The 23912-nt window shown below is 40.5% G+C and overlaps 2 protein-coding genes and 1 pseudogene across 5 annotated transcripts in view; 2 read left to right on the forward strand and 1 right to left on the reverse strand.

Annotated features, from left to right (window-relative positions):
• Positions 1-28: 28 nt before the first annotated feature.
• On the forward strand, positions 29-18580 carry PSRC1 (proline and serine rich coiled-coil 1). Of its 4 annotated transcripts, XM_088153473.1 has the most exons (9): positions 29-137; positions 3394-3448; positions 4117-4174; positions 7561-8152; positions 10265-10435; positions 10814-10967; positions 15288-15551; positions 16532-16616; positions 16996-18580. In XM_088153473.1, exons 2-9 carry the CDS (start codon positions 3430-3432, stop codon positions 16997-16999), a joined length of 1347 nt encoding a protein of 448 aa, XP_088009599.1. In that variant the 5' UTR covers positions 29-137; positions 3394-3429; the 3' UTR covers positions 17000-18580. The 4 variants fall into 4 exon arrangements, with proteins under 4 accessions (XP_088009599.1, XP_025023575.1, XP_088009600.1 ...); XM_025167807.2 differs by having other exon boundaries at positions 16532-18580; XM_088153472.1 differs by having other exon boundaries at positions 89-157; positions 16532-18580.
• Positions 15941-16038, forward strand: LOC112540853 (U6 spliceosomal RNA; annotated as a pseudogene).
• Positions 18581-18819: 239 nt separating the features above from the next.
• Positions 18820-23912, reverse strand: part of CELSR2 (cadherin EGF LAG seven-pass G-type receptor 2) — a 99094-nt gene continuing 94001 nt past the window's right edge. The window contains exon 35 of the mRNA XM_088153475.1: positions 18820-23448. Within this exon, the coding sequence (XP_088009601.1) occupies positions 23358-23448 (91 nt within the window). The 3' untranslated portion in view covers positions 18820-23357. The remainder of the gene's footprint in view (positions 23449-23912) is intronic.

A 23912-nucleotide genomic window follows, 5' to 3' on the forward strand; every position in this document is an offset into this window, starting at 1 on the left:
CTGATGGGATTCCGCAAGCCTTGGGCCAATCGCTATAAAGGAGTGTAGAATACTATTGTGACGGAGACAAAAGGGGGAAATTTGAATTTGCTGTTGCCTCTTTTTTGGCTGTTTGTAAAGAGCGGAGGAACTTTGCGGTGAGAGCGTAGGGGAAATGGTACGCTGGAGGCGGGGATGGATTGCATGTTGCATGGAGGGGTGGATAGGTTTACGTATGAAAGCCGTTGTGCTAGAGCTGCCCTTCATGGGATTTAGGGAAGTTTAGGAACGAAGTGAGCGCGTGTGCGTGTAAAACATTGAATGGAGACTCGATTTGCATCTTGCTCTTTAAGGCAAATTAAATACCCATCTTGAAAGCGTATTTACTTAGGAGCTAAGACTTGCAATGCTGAACAGATCAGGGAATCAGCCCCGTCCCCTGAGCAGAGCGAGATTTTCTTCCAAGCAAAGTCAACTGCGTCCTGCCTGCCTGCCTTCCTTCCTCCCCGTTACGTTTGTGTAAACTGTTTTGTTTTTAACGGGTAAGGCAAAGGAGGCCTCCGCGTCGTTCCATTCAAGAAACATCAGCCTACTGCTCAAATGATTGTAATTTAGTTATTTTAGTGACAGGATGGTCAAAGGATCTCACTCCCAATCCTCGGATACACGAGAGAAAAAGAGCGCAACAGGCCGAACGGACATGGATATGATGGCTTCATTCTTGCCTGAAATAAACCGCGGTCAGGGCTAGGCTATTTGGAAGCTCGCTTGTTCTCCTTAGTTCAATTCTGGGGGTAGAACAGCTGCTCTGGGGTGCCATTATGCTTAAAACTGTTATTGTCAGTGTTCTTGAATAATAACAGCCAAGAATTTTTATGTTCATCCCTAAGTTGAAAAGAAAAGCGACATAATTTTCATTTGAATTACCTGAGAAGTTGTAACACTGTAAGCGCAGCATTCTAAAGTCTTTAGGTTTAAGTTCTTCCGGCCCCACTTTCTGCCCACCCCCTTCATGGGAGAGAGAATAATGTAATGAAACTACTCTGCAATTTGTAACAATTTTAAGAACAGGAAGTCCCTAACAGGTTTAATTTAACCACATCCATCCATCCATAAATACCCATTCAAAGCACAGAGTAAGATGTAGTTAGGCAAAAAAAAAAAAAAAATCAAAAATCCAAACAAAGGCAAGAGAAAATAAAAGATAACTAAATTATATCAACACCATTTACTCTCCACACCTCTTTATTCTTGCAAAGCAGTCTTGCTTTCCCCATGTCTAGGCACTGCCTTTTGTTCTTTAAACTTCTTGCCTCTCTTTTTGAGGATCTCATCAACTCCATCCACCCTCTTGGTCTCCTATTCCATTCAACCCATTTGCTTTTCCCTTGCTGTTTATATTTTCTCTGCAGTTCAATCCTCATTCATTCTCATATGACAAAACCACTTCAATATATTCCTTTTGTAGTAGTAATTCAGTGATGTATTCAGTTCATGTTCATTCTGCACCCATTTATCCTTGACATCATCCATTCTTTTCTAAAGTACCACGTGCAATTGCATTCGACTTTTAGACTTGTTTCCAGTTCTCGCTTCCGTATAACTAAGTGGGCAGAAGCAGTTTTACTGTATATACAGCCATTTGCACTTCTTTCAATAAACATTCATTCCTCTAACAGACCACACACTACTTACATATGTACTAGTACCAGACCACCATCTTTTTACCAGTGTTTGCACATCTTAACATTTCTTTATCCGTTTCCCCATCTACCAAAGAATCCTGATTTTTCATCATTTGTTTGTAACTTGTCTACTTCTTTTTGCCTGTCAACACAACATCCTTGGTCTTTGATACATTCCTGCTGAAATCCATAATCCCCATACAATTCATTTAATATTTGCTGCAAATCATTTGTGTTCTCAGTCAATAACATATAGCAGCTACATACAAAAATGCACAGCTATTCATATCCTCAATCAACATGCCTCTAATATTGCTGCAAGTGTTACTTATACATATATTCATAAGTACATTAAATAACTAAAAGGAACTTATTCCTTGCTCATTATGGAACAATTGTCTAAGCATTCCATTCATTGTCACACACACTTTATTTCCATCATGTGTCACTCTTAGCACATTCAGCAACCAACCTTCAGTTCCATATTGACAAAAAATGATCCACAATTCTAACCAATTTGCTTTATTGTACACTTATATAAATTAACAAACTTACAATAAATAATCTTTCTCACACTCATACATTTCTCAGTGAATTCCTGTAGAATAAGATCTAATCTGTGCAACTCCTGCCCAGTATAAAGCTGCAAAGGTATACTGCACTTCTCAGCTTCTGCTTCCTGACATCACTTCTGTCCTTTCAATGAGAACTTTCCCAAGCACCTTCCCAGGCATACTTAATAAACTAACCCCCCTGTAGTTTTTCCATTCACTCTTGTTACCTTTCACTTTATATGAGAGAACAATAACATTTTTTCAATGGTCAGGCACAGATGCAGGGTTTTTTTGCATGCAAATGATTAAATTGCACAGTCACTCCATAAGCAAACCCCATTCATACTTTAACTTTTCTACACCTGCACCCTTACCATTTTTCAACATTCTCACAGTATTTATTTTTGTCTATTTTTTTGTTGGCTACTAACATTCACAGCATTTGTATCATGTATCCCTATCGTTCCCATACAAATCTCTAAAACGTATCTTCCAGCATTCCTCATTTCAGTTTCATCCTAGAGCATTTCCTACCCACTTTCAAAACTGCTTGTTCTATTAAAATATTTCTGCATTTGTTCTGCCTTTTTAAATCTGAACTGGTCCTTGCTCTTTGATTACATTCTTTACCATTCTCTTTTTCTCTATATACAAATTATACCATGTCTTTTTATTATTCTCATTTTTTGAATTATTCTCTTCCATGCATTTTTTTCTCATCCACAGCTCCTTTCACTTCATTTCACCAAGCAATCTTTTTCAATCTCCCATTAGTGTAACTTGTGTAGCAATTGTTGGGTGTACTTTTTTTCCTCTGTTTCAAACAGTTTCCAAACCCTGACTTCTAGAATGCAGAAAATGTTAAGATTATTAGTAACAACTATAATTAGCACATGCACATTATTTTGTGTATTTCAAATATTTTAAAAATAGAAACTTTAAACTTGGTAACTACTATTAAATAAATAAACTAGATTGTTTTGCATGATCAAACCAGGGTTAATCTGTTTCAAATAAAACAAAAAATGTCTGAAAACCTGGAAAGTCAATGCCAATAATCTGAATATAGCAGCTTTCTGTATTCCCATCTAATTCCATTATTTTTCTAGGTATGTTCTAAGGCAGAACATATCTCCCTTAACATTCATGATGTATTTGTTATCTTCCCCCTTCAGTTATTTAATAGTATCCTTAGATGACTGCTAGAAAGCATGGAACCATCAAAAGAAGGTGAGTACAGAAAGTCAGTGTCTATGTATGTAAATATCTGCATGATATTGTTCCATACCATATCCAAGGTCATTTTGGACTAGGATCATTACAATTTGTTTCTAAAACTTTTTAACATCAGTCTTTGTAAAAAAAAAAAAATCCCCTTTATGTTTGCTTGTATAACTTTCAAGAGGGTGTAGGAATTTTTTAATACAGTGCAATGTTTAGTGTGAAGCTTTCTGTCAGATATTATGAAGAGTTTTGAGTTTGCTTATTCCAGCTGATCTCATTTGATTTAAGTGTACCTAATTCTTCATAGTTGTCTAGGTAAGTTCCACTATGACTTGTATAATTCTCAGAACATATTGAAATTATTGGCAGCAGAATCACGAATAGACAGGTGGCTTTAATTCTCTGTTTCACCACAAATTTTCCATGTGATTTGTGGCACAAGTATTAACTTCTTCAGTTCCCATGTATTTTATAAGAACTTTAAACTGCTTCTGCTACAAACAGGAGTTAGCTTTTACTTGGGAGTATTGTTAACTACAAAGTAGAAATAATAGCTGTCTCTTTTCTTGCTTAGAACTGTTAAGATGCCTAGGTAATATTTGTGATGTTCATGATTCATAAAGGTTAAATATCAAGGTTAATACTTCTAATGATTAGGATTTGTCATTTTGCAGATATAAAATTTATTACTGATGAGACACTGGATTTTGGACAGTTTTCTCCTTTGGATGGGTAAGACTGATAGGTCACTAACAATTCATAGAAGCTACGAAATGAGTAAATAGCTAGTGTGCAAAGTTGATAAGCAAGTGCCTTCAGAATCACTGACAATGTTTTTAAATTAAAAGTGAAATTAGTTAGGGTTAGGGTTGAAGTCAGGCCTAGTCCCTCCCTGCTATCTTGAGCAGTCCCCAGGATCAACCCATAGTTCTTCCAAGGACATTCGAATAATCTCCTTGATCCCGCCCATTCAACTTTTCTATTTCCATCCATCATGCCGTGCACAATAATTTTTTTCTAGTTCATCATCCACTTGTATCACATATTCAAAGTCTGTGTAATTTATGAGTTTCTACTTGCTGATCATAATTTTAAAGGAGCGTTTACTTTGTCCAGGACCAAGTGACTGGTGCTTTTTAGAGTTGGTGGCATTCTTAAGTAATTCAAAGACATCTCTCTTCTTTCTCTTGATCTGTTACAGTATCCGTCGTTCACATCTGTATGTTATCACCTGGGGGGGGAATTGCCTTAAATATTCTTATCTCTTTTGTCAGAAAATATCCATACCCTTCAGATCTTCTCTAAATCTGTCATTGTCTTCCTTGCTAGAATTACTGTACTCTCTTTACCTCTCTAGCACACTCTCCATCTCTATCAGTTCTTGAGACCAAGAAAATGAAACTATCAACCTCCGTTATTTATTTGATGTCACCTGTGAGTTCAGTAATTGTGGCTGGCCCATATGTAGCCCATATTTTTCACTTTCCATTTTTTATTTCTTAATGAACTCTTCTAAGTCTAATTTTTAAGGTAACAAAGTGATATTGCCTGTATATTTCAAATTGTAGTGCTTTGATTTTCAATTTTGATTCCAGCTATTATATTTTCCAATCCTGCCATTCTTACCTTTCATTCAGTGTGTAAATTAAACAGATACAAGGATAATATTCATCCTTGTCTGGCTCCCTTCCCTATACTGAGCTACTCTGTGTTTCAAAAGCAGTTGAAAATCAGTGTTTGGTTGAATGTATGCTGCTTATCACTCATATATTTCATCCTCTGTCTTTTTCAAGCTATCATAATAGATAATTCTAAAAGCTATTTGGATCTTTTCCTCTTTGAAATGTTGGGATTACTTTTTCCAGTTTAGTATTCAAAATGTCTCTTTATCACATTCCATAAGCTCCTCATGGTTCTTTTTCACTAAGTTAAATATACTAAATCTGTTCCTTACATTGATCTTATATTCTGACTGTATATTCTCTAGGTCAAATCAGTTGGTTCTACAAATTGCACCTGAAGATTTCATGGTGGAGTATGTATGTGTGCGCGCACGTGTATGTACGTGTGTGTGTGTATATATATATATATATATATATATCCATTTTCTGTTTTTTACTATGTAGGATTTGATTCTGATGTCCACTCAGTGATATCCAGGTTGATCTGCATTTATATTGCTTGAAGCAGATACAGTGGTACCTCGGGTTACGAATTTAATCCGGTCCGTGACTCTGGTCGCAACCCGATTTGTTCGCAACCCGAAGCAAATTTTCCCATAAGGTTCAATGTAATTACCATTAATCTGTTCCGGCGTCCACGGACCACACGTCAAGGGTGGAAAAACGGCCGCGGACCGTGCGGCAGGGCGGAAAAATGGCCGCGGACCACGCGGCAGGGTAGAAAAACGGCCGCGGATCGCACTGCAGGGCGGAAAAACAGCTGCAGACCGCGCGGCAGGGCGGAAAAACGGCCGCAGACCACGTGTCACGGCGGAAAATGGCCGCAGATCCGGTTCGTACCCCGAGGCGGAGTTTGCAAACCGAGGTAAATTTTTGCGGCCGGAGCTGGTCGCAACCCGAAAAGTTCGTAAGCAGAGGCGTTCATAACCCAAGGTACCACTGTATTGGCAGTGAACACAGATTTCTCTTCAATTGTTGTTGTTCAGTCATTAAGTCATGTCTGACTCTTTGTGACCCCATGAACCATATTGTGCCAGGCCTTCCTGTCCTTCATTGCCTCCCTGAGTTTGCTTAGTTTCATGCTCAATTCTCTTCATAAAATTCTATTAACATCTTCTGCATTGTTGCATTTACCTAGTCCAAATCTTCCTGTAATTCCAGGTTCCTCCATTTCTCCAGATTTTGCATTCCAATCATCCAACTAGTACTACATCCTCTTGCAATTTGTCATACAATTCCTCAGTGACTTCCATCAATGTGTCTTTAGTTGGTGCATACCCTTGTGTAACATTGATATTCACTATACGCCCTAATTCTAAAATACATTACCTACTGTGTAATAGCTAAGCACATACTTAACTAAATTCTTTTTGAGTATCAATCATGCTTCATTCCTTTGTGTGGTCTCATGTCCTTAATATGTAATGTTATCACCTGATTTAAGGGGCCAATTCTGATTCACTTAGTTCATTCACGAAATTGAGTTATTCCTAAAACAGGCAGTATAGTACATTTCATTTCTGCTTTAAGAAAGTCAGATTTTTGTTGGATCATTCTTCTTTACATTCCATGTTCCAACTTAATATGTCCTTATAAAATGAGGAATTCCTCTTTTGACAGTAACACTCAGTGTTACAAGTCAGGCTTACTTGTAGCATTGATATAGCCATGTTGTCTTCCCCAGATCTATTAATGAAAATTCAGTGTTTTTTCTCAATTACGAGAGCAGTGCCTTCTAACTTGTGGGTCTTATAATCTGGAACCAAACTTATCTAAATGTTACAGCCAGGTCTATGTTGATCTTGGCAAAAGTGGCTTGCCATTGCCTTCTTCTGGGTTTCATGTTGGAGTTCCTTCCCCTAGACAGCTTCCCTAACACCTGCAGAGCTCCAAAGATCCCTTTGTGGATCACTCTTAGCGTTGTCCCTCATCCTTCTGGTCTTACCAGCAAGGGTGACCCTACCTGAAGTTCATGCTCTTGCTGGCTTCGCTGTCAGGATTGCTGAAGCTACTGAGCTCCCTGGGAGGGTGAAAGTGGAGGCCAGTGCAAAAATTTTCTTCAAGTGCGCATAAATGAAGATCTTAATGGATCAAATAAATAATTTGGGAGAAAGGTGAAAATATACAAATGATTCTAATTTTTTTTGTCCACTCCTTAAATTAAAATATTACATATTTCCAATATATTTTTAAATTAAAAAAAATAGCAGTTGAAAATACTAATACTGACAAGCTTTATTCTGGTTTCGTACAAAAGCCAATACTTCGAAATCTGGCAGGATGGGAGCCACTTTCTTAGGTTAACTTATATTCTTCTTTACGATATTTACATGCCTCCCCATAACAAGTGTACAATAATAATAATATGAAACTTTATTCTGAGTTACATGGCTGTTTCCTTGTGTGTGGACATGCTTCATTTTCTTTCTCTCTCAGCATTGATGGCTGCTATAGACAAGAAGAGGAAGAGTCTATAACTCGCCCCCTTGGGCTCAGTGACAAGAGTGTGGCACAAGCAGTTGATCTGAACATTTTGTTGGGGGAGAACGATGAAAGGGCCAGAGAGCAAATTCTCCAGTGGAGCCCCCTGACTCCAGAGAAGCTGGAAGAGGTCATGAAAGAAGCTAACCTGCTGGCTGTGCAGCTTGAGAAATGTCAGCTGCTGGAAAAGCAGAATGTCAATTCTGAAACAAAGCTTGAGACAGTTCTAGAACATGAGCTTTTACCTCCAAGTAGGTTCATGTGTGCAGAGACCGAGAGTCCCCAGAACTCCCGGAGAAAGACTTTCAATGTGAACAACAGTCCTCTGAAAGCTCTGCTCCCAACAGTGGAACCAGTTACCTGCTTGGCACAAGGTTCCCCCAAAGCTCTCTTCTCCAAGGGGGGAAATCCTCATTCCTGCCTTGTGGACTTGCCTAGTCCCAGGAGACTCCAAAATGTATCTTATGTTTGCAGTCCCGATGTTCCCCAGTCTAAGCTCTCTGAACCCAAGGCCTTGATGACCAGAGTGACATCTGGCACTAAAAAGGTATGGTGGCAGGGCAGCAGCTCATACTTAGGGCATATAGATTGCAAAGATTGTGCTTAGGAAATCATTGGTTTTGATTCTGCTTTCTTCCTAAGCTTGTGTTGTTGTTATTAGTCAGCCTTTCCCAACATGGTGCCTGTGTTGGAGTTTCATTTCTCAAAACCTCAGCAATTGTCTCCTAGACTTCATAAAATTGTATATAAATTGCAATGTCAGGTTCTCCAATTGAACATGTCTATAGATATGCGTTTCATCCACACATGCCACGCAGATGATGGCTTCTTTTAAATCTAATTGCTATTACATTAGTGTGTAATCCCCCACCCCATCCGCCAAATCCCTGGACTTTTGGACTGGATGATCTTTTTTATTTTTTGTTTCTTTTTAGCATTTTAAGCTGAGATAGCAGAGTTTCGGGACTCCTTTGCCATATTGCAGCAGTTACACAGGGATCCTTTTAAACAGCTCTGCATGGTGCTTGTTAGCATTATCCTCATGTTACCATATAATGACATGATGCAATAATTCATTATAAGGATTTTTATAATATGTAACATTTCTTTATCAATTTCCCCAAGTACTTTTCTTGGTAATCTATTCAATAGCCCTGTAAAAGGTGATTAGCTTTAATCACTTCCATTTTGCAAACTTGGATCTGGAAATTCAGTATTATGAGGGAAAACTCCTCTCCTGATATCTTCTTTCTCTATCCAGAGCCCTCTCGCTTGAATACATTATATTCTCTACTCTCTGAGTTTACATTCCCAAAGTTGCCTTATGCTTCAGAAATCACAAGCAAGCCATACTATTTTAGAAGCATCTTCTGGAGCAGATCAAAATGAAAAGAGAGGAGTACTTATTACTCTTAAACAAGAATGTATCTCTATGTATAAAATCTAGACTAGTGTATACAGTCATGATCATGGGATTCTGGAAATACAGAACTTTACATTGTAGTCAAGGTCCTTGGGTTTTGGGGGGAGAGTTATATACATTTTAAAAAGAACTTGCATAATTTTTCATTAAATGTATAGTACAAGGAGAGAGAGACAGAGAAGCCTACCCTTTCAAAATCTTTAGCTTTTGCCTGGAATCTATGCCAACCAATTTTAGATTTATATGAGAGTTGTTAGAAACTGAAGATTGTTTAGGGTAGGAGTAGCTTAGCTGCATTCCCCAAATGCTTATTATGTGACTCTTGAAGTCCCTTTTATCAAAAACCTTGCCAAGGTTTTCACCATTCCGAGGTGGAATACAAACAAAGTTCAGTGTGTGCCCTAAAATAGGCATAGTATATGTTGAACCAAACAAACAAACAATTTGCCTGCCAACTTGGGGAGTAGGTGGGAATCCAAAACCTGGCTCTACATGCAACATGCCCTTGTCCACAGTGTATCACCACCTCACCCACTGTAGCCCTCAGCTTCCATCTTCTAAATGTGAAGTACAGGTAGTCCCTGGGTTAAGAATGCCCAGTTTAAGGATGACCCATAGTTATGAATGGAACTATTGTAGCAAAATTCAAGTTAAATGGTTCCAATTCACTACACAATACTACTTAAACAGTATTGTATATTTTTATACAATAATACTGTTCCGGCTTACATACAAATTTGACTTAAGGACAGACTTTGGGAATGGAACTTGTTCTTAAACTGGGGACTACCCGTACAGCTCTTGGCCACCAAACATTACCCAGCTCTGTTATATCCACCTTGTGAATTACAGTAGAGTCATAAAAGAAAGTTCTGTGGGTAGTCCATTTGGAAAAGTATGCTCTGATAAACATGTTTAGACAACCACTTAAAACCTTATTCACTTAAGTTTTTGTACTTTTCGGTTCTGTAGAATCTGCTCACTTGTTTTTAACTTAGTCTTATGATTACTGATTCTGTGCTTTTTAAAAACTGCTACTCTGCTTTGAGTACCATACAGAAGTGTGTGAATGTGTCGATATGTGAATATTATTCGAATGGGACATGTACCTCTTCCGCATTTTAATGGATTTTTTTTCCCTAGAAAATCTGTATATTTAAAAACGTTTAAGCTATCTTTCTCCAGAATCAATAGTAGCTCTTTTCAAAAGCTGCAGCTGCTTTATTTTGTCTCAAGCCTCAGGCAACTATCAGGAGCAGCAGGACAGATAAACCACTTGTCCTCCCCACTGCCACAAAAGGCCAGGAGCCTTTGCTGCGTTTGAAACCTCTCCCTCAAACCAGCAGAAGGAAAATGCTGAGGAAGACAGAAGCTTCTGCTAAAAACTGTCCTGATCAAGATCCACAGGTATTTCCAACAGAAGCAGCCAAGGAAAAGAAAACCAGAGCAGATAGTTAGGAATGTACATCAGTGCATAAAAGTTGCATATAGTGAGTAACTTTTGCGTGGTTCTCCAGATTTAAAGGGTGTCTAGCCTGTCTTTGTTGATGTCAATGCAAGCTAAGGCTATAAACATTTCAGAAACCATGCATGTAAATTGTGCAGTTCCCCTTCAGATATATGCAGCCGTGGCAAGATGTATGTGCATGTGTGCATATAAAACCGTATGTTTGTTTTCCCTGCACAACAGGGAAGCTTCTGAAACTTCTGGAACACCAGCTACCTTTGTGACATCATAACACAATCCTATAACATTTAATTTCCACTGGAATCTTGCTGTATTAGATATATCTGCAGGTCTCATCTAGCAGAGGGACAGTGCCTGTGGCACAAGTGAAAGGAAAGCTGAATCCTCAGCTGCGTCTCTTGCAGACCAGCCCTGTGAAAAGAATTCCAGCTGCTCCAGAAAAGATGGTACCTCTCCAGAAGATAAATGCAAGTAAGTTGGAATACATTATTTGTATCTTACCTTTTCCCCTGGCCACGTCTCACAGAATAAAGTTACTAAGCACAAAACCTGTTAGAACAAATGCCTTGCTAAGAGATGGATATGTCACATTCAGCCCCAGTCACTTTTGTACATCACACACACACACATTTCCTTTACAGATTACTCTGTTCAAATTCAGCAAGATCTTCTGAGAAGTAGTCTGCAGAATAGAAAGTAAAATAGTTGAGTTAAGATATATATAGCGAGAGATATAGATATAATATAGAGATATAGATATAAAAAATAATAAAAATTAGATATATTTATATATATCCTCTCTCATTCATTTATATCTATATCTGTATCTATATCCCCCCTCTCATCCCTATGGGTGGTATGTGTCTTCCTCAATATTGGGTCCTCTACCAGAGGCCTGGGAGTTTGAGGGTTCGGGGCAGTATCTTAGCTGTTCCTACCACTGCACTCTTCTGGACAGAGAGCTCTGATGTTGTTCCGGGAATCTGTTGGAGCCACTCTCCCAGCTTAGGAGTCACAGCCCTGAGTGCTCCTACCACCACTGGGACCACTTTGGCTTTTACTTTCCACATCCTCTCTAGTTCCTCCTTCAGGCCCTGGTACTTCTCCAGCTTCTCATACTCCTTCTTCCTGATGTTGCTGTCACTTGGCACTCCTACATCTATCACCACCGCTGTCTTCTGGTCCTTGTTTACTACCACAATGTCTGGTTCATTGGACAGTACCTGCCTGTCCGTCTGGATCTGGAAGTCCCACAGGATCTTAGCCCTGTTATTCATGACATTATGTGGAATCTCCCACATAATGTCATGACTTGGCAGGATCTAGCCCATACGCCATGCAGATGTTCCTGTGCACAATGCCAGCTACTTGGTTGTGCCGTTCAGTATATGCTGTTCCTGCCTGCATCTTACATCCTGCCACTATGTGTTGGACTGTCTCTGAGGCCTCTTTGCACAATCTGCACCTTGGGTCCTGTCTAGTGTGGTAGACACCTGCTTCTATGGATCTGGTGCTTCGTGCCTGTTCTTCTGCTGCTACGATGAATGCCTCAGTGCTGTCTTTTAGTCCAGCCCTTACCAGCCACTGGTAGGATTTCCTAATGTCAGCCATCTCAGCTATCTGTCGATGGCACATCCCATGCAGATGCTTCTCTCACCATGGCACTTCCTCTGCTTGAACTTCCTCCCATGTCTGCTGCTGCCTCAGGCATTCTTTCAACAGCTCATCTTTGGGTGCTATCTTACTGATGTACTTCTGGATGCTCCGGGTTTCATCCAGGACAGTGGCTTGGACACTGTGATGGAATGGAATCATGAAGGCCAGACTCAGGGAGAAAAACATTTTCTTTCATCTCCTGAGTCGCAGGGGAGAGATAAGAGGATGAGGCTGGCACCTCCCTGAGGAATTCACAATGTTGTGGCTGGCATTGCTTGGGAGCTGGGGTTTCAGTCTGGGAAGATTCTTGCTAGAAGTTGTGGCTAATAAACATTGCTGGACTGAATTTGCATGGTCTCTTGGAGTTCCTTGGGCTAGGCCTGACAGACACTCACCCAGACCCAGCCCACCCTCTTTCTGGCTGGTGTACAGTCTCTGGGTGTTGGACTTGGGGTGGAAACCTCTGTACATTGTGAGGAGCTTCCAGGTCTTCATGTTGGCAGCTTCCATGCCCTCTCTTGGCCAGCTCACTATACCGGCAGGGTATCTGATGAATGGTAGGGCGTACATATTGATGGCATGGATCTTGTTCTTCCCATTGAGCTGGCTCTTCAGGATCTGTCTTATCTTTTGGTGGTACTTGGATGTTGCTGTCTTCCTTGCCTCCTCATTGTGGCTCCCATGGGACTATGGGATACCAAGGTATTTGTAGCTGGTCTGTATGTCTGCTATGTGGCCTGCTGGCAGTTCCATCCCATCAACTAACTTCCCTCTCTTTACTAGCATCCAGCCACATTCTCCAGTCCGAATGACATCCCAATGACTTAACTGTAGATCCGTGTCAGGTGGATCAGCAAGTTGATGTCTCGTTCACTCTTAGCATACAGCTTGATGTCATCCATGTAGAGGAGGTGGCTGATGGTAGTTCCACTCTTGAACTTGTATCCGAATCCAGTTCTTGTGATTGTCTGGCTGAGGGGGTTTAAGCCTATGCAGGACAGCAGCGGGGACAGTGCATCACCTTGGTATATGCCACACTTGATGGCCACTTGTGCGAGCTGTCTTGAGTGGACTTCCAGTGTTGTCTTCCGTAGTCCCACTGAGTTCTTGAGGAAGGTCCTTAGTGTCCTGTTGACTTTATATAGTGCCAGGCATTCACAGATCCATGTGTGTTGCATTGAGTCATAGGCTTTCCTGTAGTCAATCCAGGCTGTATTCAGATTGGTCTGTCTAGACCTTGAATCTCGGACTGCTCTATCTATGAGCAACTAATGTTTTGAGCCTCTGGTGTCATTCCCAATGCTCTTCTGAGCTGTGTTCATGTACTGGCCCATATGGCCCAATAGCTTGGTGGCTATGATGCCTGATAGGACTTTCCATGTTGTGGGGAGGCAGGTTATTGGATGGTAGTTGGATGGTGCTGTTCCCTTGTGATGGTCTTTCATGATCAGCACTGTCCTTCCTTGTGTTAGCCAGTCTGGGTGGGAGCCTGCTGCTAGTTCAGCTGTGCTGCTAGGCATTCATGCACTGCAGTTAGTTTCTTTAGCCAGTAGGTGCGGATCGTGTCTGGGTCAGGTACTGTCCAGCTCTTCATGTTCTTGACCTGCTGTGATGGTGACTGGTTCTTGTTCTGGGAGACTGCTGTGGTCTGCTTTCATGTCCTGCAGCCACTTTGTACTGGTGTTATGTGTCTTCTCTTTCTCCCATACGTTCTTCCAGTACTGTTCAGTGTCTGTTGTTGGTGGCTCTGCTGTTATTGTGCTGTTGCAGTAATATATATATATATTTGTGCCTTCAAGTCAGCTTGTATCCTGGCAACTGCCTGGACAAGTCCTTGCAATTTTCTTGGCAAGATTTCATAAGTGGCTTGCCATTGTCTCCTTCCTAGGGCTGAGAGAGACTGGCCAGCCCAATGTTACTCAGCTGGCTTCCTGCCTAAGGTGGGATTAGAATTCAGTCTCCCAGTTTCTAGCCTTATGCCTTAACTACTACATCAAACTGGCTGTTGAGTTAAAGCTTAATGGAGCTATTTTACTTCCTTTTAAAAAAGCATTCCAACACAGAAATTAGGAAAATGGGTTAAAAAAATCCCAGTCCCTCTTCCTTTAGCAGTATCATTCATGTCTTTGCCATGCTCCTATGGCCTTCAGTAGCAAAAACGAGATAAAAATTGTATGCTCTTTGTCCACTTCTGCTATAAAGTTTTAATTATTAGAGAGCCAGGTGTATGTGAAGGCATAGTTTTGATTCACTCTCCATCCATTTACATCTTGCAGAAGTGAATTACATGAATTATGTCTTTCAATAAGAACATCTTCAGAATAAACTTTGAATTTCTTGAGCTTTACCAGTATTTTTCCAAACTGAAGGTGAAGTTATGGTTTTATCAACCTTCTTTTTTACTGTAGAAAGGAAACCACACCTTTACATGTCTTTCTTAGTAGGGTAGGGTTTTTTTATTCCCATCTTTTCTGTTGCAATAACTTTTTGAGAGATATGATCAAAGTTGTATGCAGTTGAAGGATATGCATGCTGTTGAGTAAATGGTATTTATTTCAGAACTGTTTCTAAGAATTATTGCCTTTTTTTTCTTTTTCATTATTTCAAATTGGTCTTTCTGATACTATTTCAAAGATGTATTTCCTGGATAGTTGCCAGTAAGTGCAGTTTGCTTTTGGTATATCAGAATATGCAATTGTGCAATGACTCTTTGCTGCTCTTTTGCAACAAGAAATCAACTAGTTAAGAGACTTTTTTGAGCTCTTCAGTCTGAGTCTTCACTAAACTGGATAACTTGGTGTTATCTAAATACTGCATATTGTTAATCCATCATTAATGCCTGATTCTCTAGCTGATAAGTGAACTATCAGTCTTCAGATCTTTAGAGCCCACACCTTGTTTCCTTTCACTGTGAAAGCTGCCTGTTTCTTGCTCCATTCCTCACTCTATGACTGCTGAATGTTCATAGGAGAGGGACTCTGTTAAAATACTCTTGAAAATCCACATAAACAATATCTCTTGGCCCCTATGATCTACACATTATTTTACATTTAAAGAATCTGGTAGGATCCAGTCTCTCTGACTAGAAACGTTTTGCTGATTTGCCATTAAACCATTTTTTCTCTTTCATTACAGGTCAGGTGAAAACTATGGGAGGCCATAGCCCCAAAACACAAGCCAGCTCCAAGCCTCGTGGTGGCTCTTTTCAGGTTCAATCAAGGCGCACTGGCACATCTGCACTGGCAAGCCAACTCCCAGTGCCAAAGCCAACCAGTCATACTGCTGCTGTTTTAGGTAGACGTACAGTTCCTGGGAAATCCAGCCAGCTTAAACCAATCAGTTCAGAAACATCTGGTGGGCAGGGATCCATTAGAGTAACTTCTGTGGCTGGGAAGAAAGGTGAGTGAATACACAGGGATGGTAAAAAGCCTTTTAATTGTTGAAAAAGATATTGTTAGAAAAACTAAACACTGTTCTGGAGTAGAATTGTCCTCAGTGCCATTCCATCTATTAAAATGGTAGGCAAGCGTGATCTCAAATTGCCTTCTTAGGGGAGAAACAAGTTCTAATCCACATAAAACATGAAATAAAACACAGAGACAGCCATTTGAGTCTTGTTTAGAAGTGCCTAGTAAAAAAAGACAACAGGCGCAACGGAGCTGCAGTCATTACTTCATTCCTCGCTGATGGGAAGCCACAATTCTTTATCATTCTGGTTTACCATGAAGTACATTTGTGTCCATGCCTGATATTGGACTGCATAACCTGGTTTATAAGATATTTACTTTGTGCTTGCTTTAGCAGCATATACACTAAAATTGAAACAATACAGAGAAGATTAGCCTGACCCTTGCACAAGAATAGTATAGAATTTCTACTCCTTCCTGCTGTATTCTAGGACACTCTGACATAGTCGTGTGTGTTAAGCAGATATGAGAGAAATCCTCTGGTGAAACAGGAGTGACCCATTCTTCTTGCACACTTTTACGGTTACATTTTTGTATAGTGTTTTCCTTCCCTAATCTGCATGTTGTCTGATATGTGGATTTCAGCTCGCAGAATTCTCAGCAATGGACACAAAGTCCACCTGGTGGCACTCAGGTTGTCGTGTTGAACCTAAATGGGCTGCCAGCCTTTTGTTGACCACAGTGCTCAATATGCAGGCAGGGAGCTTAGACCTATTTCAAACAATGAATTTCCCATATATGAATAACATGGGACTAGAATTCTGGTGGATTTAGTTTTCCCTACTCAGTTTCCAGTCAAGAATGGTCTTGGCCTTTTGGGGAGCATAAGTCTCCTCTGTGATAGAACTATGAAATAAACAATGAATTAAAGACATTTACTTTCCTTTTATCTCTCTCCACCTCCTTCTACAGCTGCATGTCAGAAGCCAGTCCCTTCTGGCACTTTTCAGAACAGCAGGCTGCGGCTGCCAAAGAAGACAACTTCTAGCAATTCAAGGTGAGGGACTGGCTCCCTGGGTTTTGAAGCCACTTAAGAGGTCCTGCCTCACCAATGTGAATGAAATAACATTGGCTCCCTGAAGATAGTCTATGGGAAGAAAGTCAACCCATGTATTATCTGGAATGCTCATCTGATGAATATTCTGGATACTGAATGCTTGTGGATCTGACGGCTAGCAGCTGAAAATCTATCCATGTTGTTTATAAAAGCAAAATCCCAGTCCTTAGATTTAAAAAATGTACATTATTGATTGTTCTAAATAATGGAATAGATTTGAGGTGTATGTAAAAAATGAATATAATACAAATGTTAAGTGCATGCTGATTCCAAACATTTGTGAAGCTGTCCTAACTCTCTACTCCACCTGTCCTTTAAGATAATACTACCAGCCATTACTAAAATCTTGGGAACAAGCCAGAAAGAACTGATAATCTGGAATGATGCCTTCCTTTTGAAGATAAAGCTGCTTTGGTCTTCTGTCACAGGAAACTCTTGTAATCACTTCTTTCAGGACAACTTTCAAAGCTTACACTGTGCATCTCCTCTAATGTTATCACACTCTGGGTTTGTGGTTTGAGGATATGGAGTAAGAAGCATTACCAGCTCTTGTCCTGTCATTACATTCCTTAGATTTATAGATGAAACTTGTGTGGCTGGAAGTCTGTTTGAGCTGCAGCCTATGAAGCTTTGCTGAGATGTTGCTGAAAGGGAAAACTTTGGCTCCTCTATACCAATGCAAACTCTCCTTACTTCTTGATGGTTGGTTTAGCTTAAGACTTCATTAGAAAAAAACAGTCTTACTGGAGCTCAGTGGAATACTTAGTCTCTTACAAGGAATACCATTATACAGCATAGAGCTGTAAAGAAGCATTATGTAATACTGAATAACATATGCACTGTTGATCACTTTGATACTTTAAAAGTAAACACTAACATACAATTTCAGTTGTTATATGTAAGGACTTAATTGTTTCTTTTGGTTAAACTTAAGAGTAAGAAAGCTTCTGATTCTTATTATGTGAAAGGCTACACAGCTCTTATTTCAAACCCCTTATCTTTTCATACTTATTCCATACCTCCTCTTTATATTAAACTGAGGATGGTCAGTGGTACTACTATTTATTCACAGAGCTCCTGCGCTATTAATAGTTGCATAAAAGTTAGGAACCTAGACAGAGATGGAAAAAAAAATCAACTTCCTCTATCTGTTATACAGTTGCTAAAGATAAAGATTTATCCCAAGACACAAATCACATTCATATAATTAGCATTTTTCTATTATTCCTGAGTATTAGTGCATTTGTGGCTTAGACCCTCCTTCCTTAAAAAGATGGAAAAGCAATACACAATATTGAAAATACACTTGCTTGCAAGCCAGTTTTGTACAAAGACCTACATAAAGATCAAAGAATAGTTTTAAATAGCTGCAGTGGAATTCTTAGAAGCTCAGTTTTGAACAGATCTACCTGTCTGCCTTCATCAGCCATCTACTTAAATTTGCAACAATCTACCACAGAGGAAGATGCCTTGGACAAAATTTTCAGCTTCTTCCTACTCTAAATTAAAATGGTGCTTCCCCAATGTGCAATATAGCTGTGAGTGAAGGAGGTTGAGACTATTTAGCAATCACTGCACAGAAAGTGATGTATTAATGTGTTAAACTCTGCAATACTGTATTAGTTTCAAGACTATACATTGACAGGACTCTATCCAAAGTCTGTGGAATGATTCTTGGATATGTGGAAATTCTTCCTCCGGCAAATACTAAGGAATGGAATGTGAATAATTCTTTGCAGCTTAAGTAGTTGCAACAGTGAAGTACATAAATCCTTATGCCTTGTGTAAGATTGAGAGAGCAAATACTGTGACAAAATGCAGTATCAATTCTTCCACTATATTCATGTATGTTGTAGCTAAATTTACTAATTTCTGAAAAATATATGCTTTTCTAATAAAAAATACACACACATACACCTGTGTATCGACTTTTGTAGCAAAATCAATTCAAGTAATTCCATTATTACCTCCTTGGTGATCAGTGCTCATTCAGGGAGATGAGAACCAATATTGTAATTCCTTTTTCAGCAACAGCAGTTTGACATTTGTCCCATTTTGATACTATTAATGGAAGCTCCCCAGATAGACCTTGTACATTTTAGCATAGCAGACAAAAGCTGGATGAATTATAAAATCTGCAGTGACCCGTCATGTTTCCACAGAGATTAAGAATTTCTCGTGATTGGTAAATCATTAACATCAGAGCTAGGGGTCATTTCCCTATATATTTGTTACAGCTTATTGGAAGAGAAATAATCTAGATTCTCTTTCACAATACCCCTACCCAATAGCAAGGAAATGTAATAGCTTCAGTTCTTCCTACTGAATTCAGGTTCTTGGTCTTCCCTTTCCCTACTCAATTTTCTAGCAAAGATATGGACAAAGCATTGAAATGGAGCCACCTACATGGAACTATGGTTTTATTATTTAGGAAAAGGAGGTGAACTCTATTATATTTACATTAAGAACCCTCCCTGTACACTTGAGATATTTATATCAAAGGAAGAGCCTGCAACACATTCAGAATTAGGAAAGCCATTTTGTTCCTCCAAAGAATTAAACCATCAGGGCTCTTTTCCTATGCTTTCCCCTTCCACCAAACTGGGCTTCTCAAGGAAAAGTATGATTTGTTTCCCTGACAATATTCCACCAACTTCAACAGCTGTTTGCCAAGCAGAAATTTAAAGACTACCGTTTCCAGCTCAGCTTGATGAGGCTGTGACAAGAAAGCATTTATTTCTTGAATATCTGCATGCATCACAGCTACTCAAGACTATGGAAACAACTGTACATGGCTTTAGCTGAGCGCTGTTGGAAATGACTTTACTAGCTAGTGAAGAGGAAAAGGATGGATTGAATCAATGGGAACTCATATTAGAAGACAAGAACCTTGAACCTACAATGGCATATGCTTAGGTCTGGACAATGGCGGTGGCGATTTATTGCCTAGGAAATGAAAGGTGTGCTCAGTTGTAAATATATGCATATACATCTTTAAAAAATAATAAATTAAAAAGCAGACATGTCAAATACATCCTTTCCACAGGTAAAACAGCTAATTAGCTCTTTATAGACAGCAGATAGACACTAAAAGATTAATTGGCTGCAGTGATGAAGCAAAAGCTGAACTCTTCACATCAAGCTCCCCATAAAAGACAGTTTCTCAGTCTTTGATACAGTTAAGATTTAACACTTCCTTGGTCATGAATGGAGTGGCGCACCTTCCCCCTCCAATTCCGTCCCACCTGGCACAGGAATAGGTGGAAAGACTGTTTTCCCTGGAAGTCACCGCTGCTGCAGAGAGCTTTTGAATCCTTTACTACCACTGCTTTCAAGTTTGTTTCAATTAATGGATTTGCCATATAAGAAAGATTTTGCATAGGAAGTTATTGTAGGCTATTTTGTGCATTTGACTTACAGTCTAAAAACTCAGCATTAGAGGTACTCTAGGGGTTAGGATGATGGAGCAGGTTACCAGTGCTTTTTTCTGGTAGAAATCCAATACTTTGAATGGTTTCAGGGAAGCCAAAATATAGTAAGTGAAGGTGTTTCCAATAAGGAAAATTTCCCAAGGCTTCATTTGTTTGATAGCTGCCTGTAATGGAGCCCTGACAGAAAACATAATCCAATGTTGGCTGGAGACGAATATAATTTCAGTGTTTTTATGCAGGGGTGGGGCTTTATGGAAGACACTGTAGAGTAGCCATTGATCTTTCCTTCCAATCTTCATTCAGCATACCAGAACAGAATAAAGATATTCAGGAATTAACTAGCCTTCACCTTTATAGGTGGCAATTTGAGAGGGAAGCCGTCTTGATTTGCTTCTCCTTGTCCAGCAGTAAGAAATCTGTAGCCCTCCAAATACTGCTGAACAATTCCCAGCTTTTATCACATTGGCCAGGCTGGCTGGAGCTGCTTAGAACCATAACTTAGTAACATCTGGAAGGCCATTCTTGTCCTAGTGACTTTTTCTTCTGATCTGCTTACTCTAATTGTAGGGATATGTTTGCATTCTGAGTTGGCCTTCCCCAGTCAATGCCTTTCATATGTATTGGACTACATCCAACAACCCTCAGTTTGTATAACTAATGGATCCTACTGGTTGTGGACAATGGGACTTGTAGTTCAGACACATCTGAACAGCACAGGGCTGAGAAAAGCTATTATAGGTATGGGATGGCCAAGAGTGTGTCCCATTTCCTGCATTTGGAAGCATCGCTTACCATTTTGCATTCACCTGTGGGTTGTGAGGGGAAACGCTTCTAGGACAACATGGGAAGTCCTGTGGTTTTTTAAATATTCCTTTGTCCTGGAATAACTGCAGCAAGCCATATATTAGGAAGCCAAACTAGTTCCTGCCCAGCTGAATCTTATTTCCATGTGTATCTCCAGTTTGCTTCAATATGAGCAGCAGAAGTTGACCAAAATGGGGTTGAACACAACAGCAATACAGCCTCCAGGTAGAACTTGGGCAAATGGCTCTTCTTTTGTACAGACTTGGGGGGAGAGGGGAGTCTCATTTCACTTAACCAGCTAAAGCCAAATGGTTCAGAAGGAACACTCAATGGAAATAACACAGTACTAGATCAATCCATACACTGAAGAGGCTGGTCTTCATCCCCTGCCACCTACTTAGCATTGTAGATGCCACTGCAGTGCCAAGTTGATGTTATACAGATTTCAGAGAATCACATTCTATACGTCAAAACATTCCAAGAAAGGTTTTGGAATTGGCAAGTACAGAGGCCACAAAAGGCTAAACAGCAATGGCCAATATTTCTAGAGGTGTTGAAAAGAAAAGCCTAATTTTCAGAACTACTTTCTTTGACAAGCCAGGCCATGACAACAGTCAAGTCCCAATTAATTCCTTATTGTGCAAACCTTGGCTTAAGTCAATAAAGCGCATCAGTTTCTGCACCCCAGCTAACAAGATTTAACATTGCTACAAAGCATAACCCCAAGGGCTTTTCAGCTATTTAAATTAGAACATCCTTCAGCAATGGTCAAATAAAAATAATAATTAATAATAATAATAATAAAAACACATCAAAATAACAGTGCCTTCACCCTCCCCAAGCTGCCCCCCTCTTCCCACTCTCCCTTAGCAGAAAAATCTCTTTCCCAGTGAACATTATAAAAAAAGTACTTTCCAAAAGGACCAGCATGAAAATCCCCATTATGAGCAGGCATCAGGCTTGGCTGAGTGTAGAAAAAAATGAAGGCTTCTGAGGCAGAAAGGCAGCAACCTGTTGGCATGAGAGCCAGGCGCTTTGGGGAGACATCAAGGCAGCGTTCCTGCTCCAGCCACAGTAGCAACAGGGAAACACGTGCTAACTGGCTGGGAGGAGCGGGAGGCGGGACTTTTTTCTTTTTGTCATTTTCTACGAAAATAATTGCAGCATGGACTGATGGCTCAGCAGGCCACACCCATGGTGCTCAACACCTGATGGGCTGCCTCTTGGAGCACTCTGATGGGGCCAAGTTACTGGAATGGTGGGCTGAGCTTGGAGAAGTGGCTGTCAAACAAAGCAGTTAGAAAGTAATTTTCGTGATCCAAAGAGGAACATTTCCATTGAAGCCAGTGGATATACTGGTCCTGTGTCCCTGATCCCACTGCAATCTGAAGCACCAAGGCTGGAGTAAGCAACGTGCCAGAGAAGAACAAGATCCACAGCTGACGCTAAACTGTACAGTCCATGAATGTAGGCAGCATGATGGCGATGAACATCCTGGGGAAATGGCTCTGGGTTTCTGGAACAAACCTACTATTTCATTCAACATGTTTAAAAACTTTCCTTAGGCCAAAAAAGTGCAGGTGGTACTAGCTGCTGTCCTGCGGAACAGCTATGTACTTACATAGTATCCTGGAAAAGCTATTTGGATGATGATAAATTCCTTTCCTATTCTATAATTGCTTAGTATGGCAAAACCAAGATGTCAGACTCCTATTTTTCTGTATGTGCCAGACAGCCCGAGACTGAAATGCACCCTGGATTAAATATGCTTCAATTGCACCTTGGAAGGTGTGTTTAAATGCTCGCTGCTGGATCAGAAAAAAGCATGACCGTGGCACTTACACACACATATATTGCAGAGGGAGGCCCCTGGGTTGGGGCCTCCAGATTCAATGCAAAGCCAGCTGTGGTCCTTAAGGAATGTCTAGCATAGGTCTCACACAGTCCTCTGCACAGCCAGGTCTGCTGCACCCTCCAGCTTTAATTCAAAAGGTGCTATTTCCCTCCATCCTAGGAGAAGCCCAGCACGGTGTCCTCCAAAACTGGGCCAATCCTGATCTGTCACTCAAGTCAAAACTTACAGTTCTTAGTGGCTCCTAGTTGCAGCCATCTTCAAGCACATTGGCCCCTAGCTCCACCCCATTGTCAAATATGCAATGAAAACATCTGCACAGTAATACATTTCCAGAGGCCCAAACATGTGGTGGCTGCTGAGGCTCCCCCAGACCAATTTTGATAGATAAAGAAAATATATATATTCCAGACACGCAGCACTTCCAGACTGGGCAACAAAGCATGAAAATCCCTGAAGACTTGGAGGTGGTCAAGTTTGTGTTCTTTCAGTCCATTTTAGAATGATCCAAAGTGCATCTGTTCAACTAGGTCCGCCTCCTGGAACCTGCTGTTCCCCCCGGGGGGTGGGGGGCAGGTCACTTTTCATTTGGCACTACATACAGTGGGTCCAGCTCTCTGGGCCAGGCCGGGCTGATGGAGACAACTTTCCTCGCTGTGGTTTGAGAACAATCCTGGCTCCCAGACTGGCCAAACACGAGAGAGAGAAAGAGAGTCTGGTGCATGCGACATCAGATTGAGGTTTCATCGCTCCTGCTCAGTGATCAAACACAAAGCGAGACAGGACAGGGGGAACACAAACACATGAGTGTGGTCATGAGCAGGTTTGAGCAAAGCACCCCCCTGGGGCTCATGTGTTAATGGAGGAAATTAAAAAACAGAAATCTGGGCGATTGAAGCGAGAGGTGAGAGAACAAGAAACAGAAAAGGGAGGAGAGGAGGAGGAGAAGGGGGTTAGTGCCAGAGAGCTCAGGAAGAAGTTAGAACAGGGTAGTATCCCCAATTCCCCCTTCACGCTGTTGAAGATACTACTTTGATTGAGTCCCATAGCATCTCACAGGAGCAGCTCAGTACTTCTCAGGGACTTTAACTCTGAAATGCTCCTCCACCCCTTGGGCAAGCTGCAGGGTAACCCTGGGCTTTCCTTCAA

Source organism: Python bivittatus, unplaced genomic scaffold (assembly GCF_059951505.1).
Source record: "Python bivittatus isolate LINGU-HERP-01145 unplaced genomic scaffold, Pbiv_v1 ctg000700_np1212, whole genome shotgun sequence".
In the NCBI taxonomy this organism is placed as follows: Eukaryota; Metazoa; Chordata; class Lepidosauria; order Squamata; family Pythonidae; genus Python; species Python bivittatus.

Bases quoted from the DNA above. Each gene is read 5' to 3' on its own strand.
- PSRC1 (XM_025167807.2), top strand. The intron at 4,175-7,560 runs GTAAGACTGATA...TTTCTCTCTCAG, and splicing joins CAGTTTTCTCCTTTGGATGG to CATTGATGGCTGCTATAGAC. The intron at 15,552-16,531 runs GTGAGTGAATAC...CTCCTTCTACAG, and splicing joins TTCTGTGGCTGGGAAGAAAG to CTGCATGTCAGAAGCCAGTC.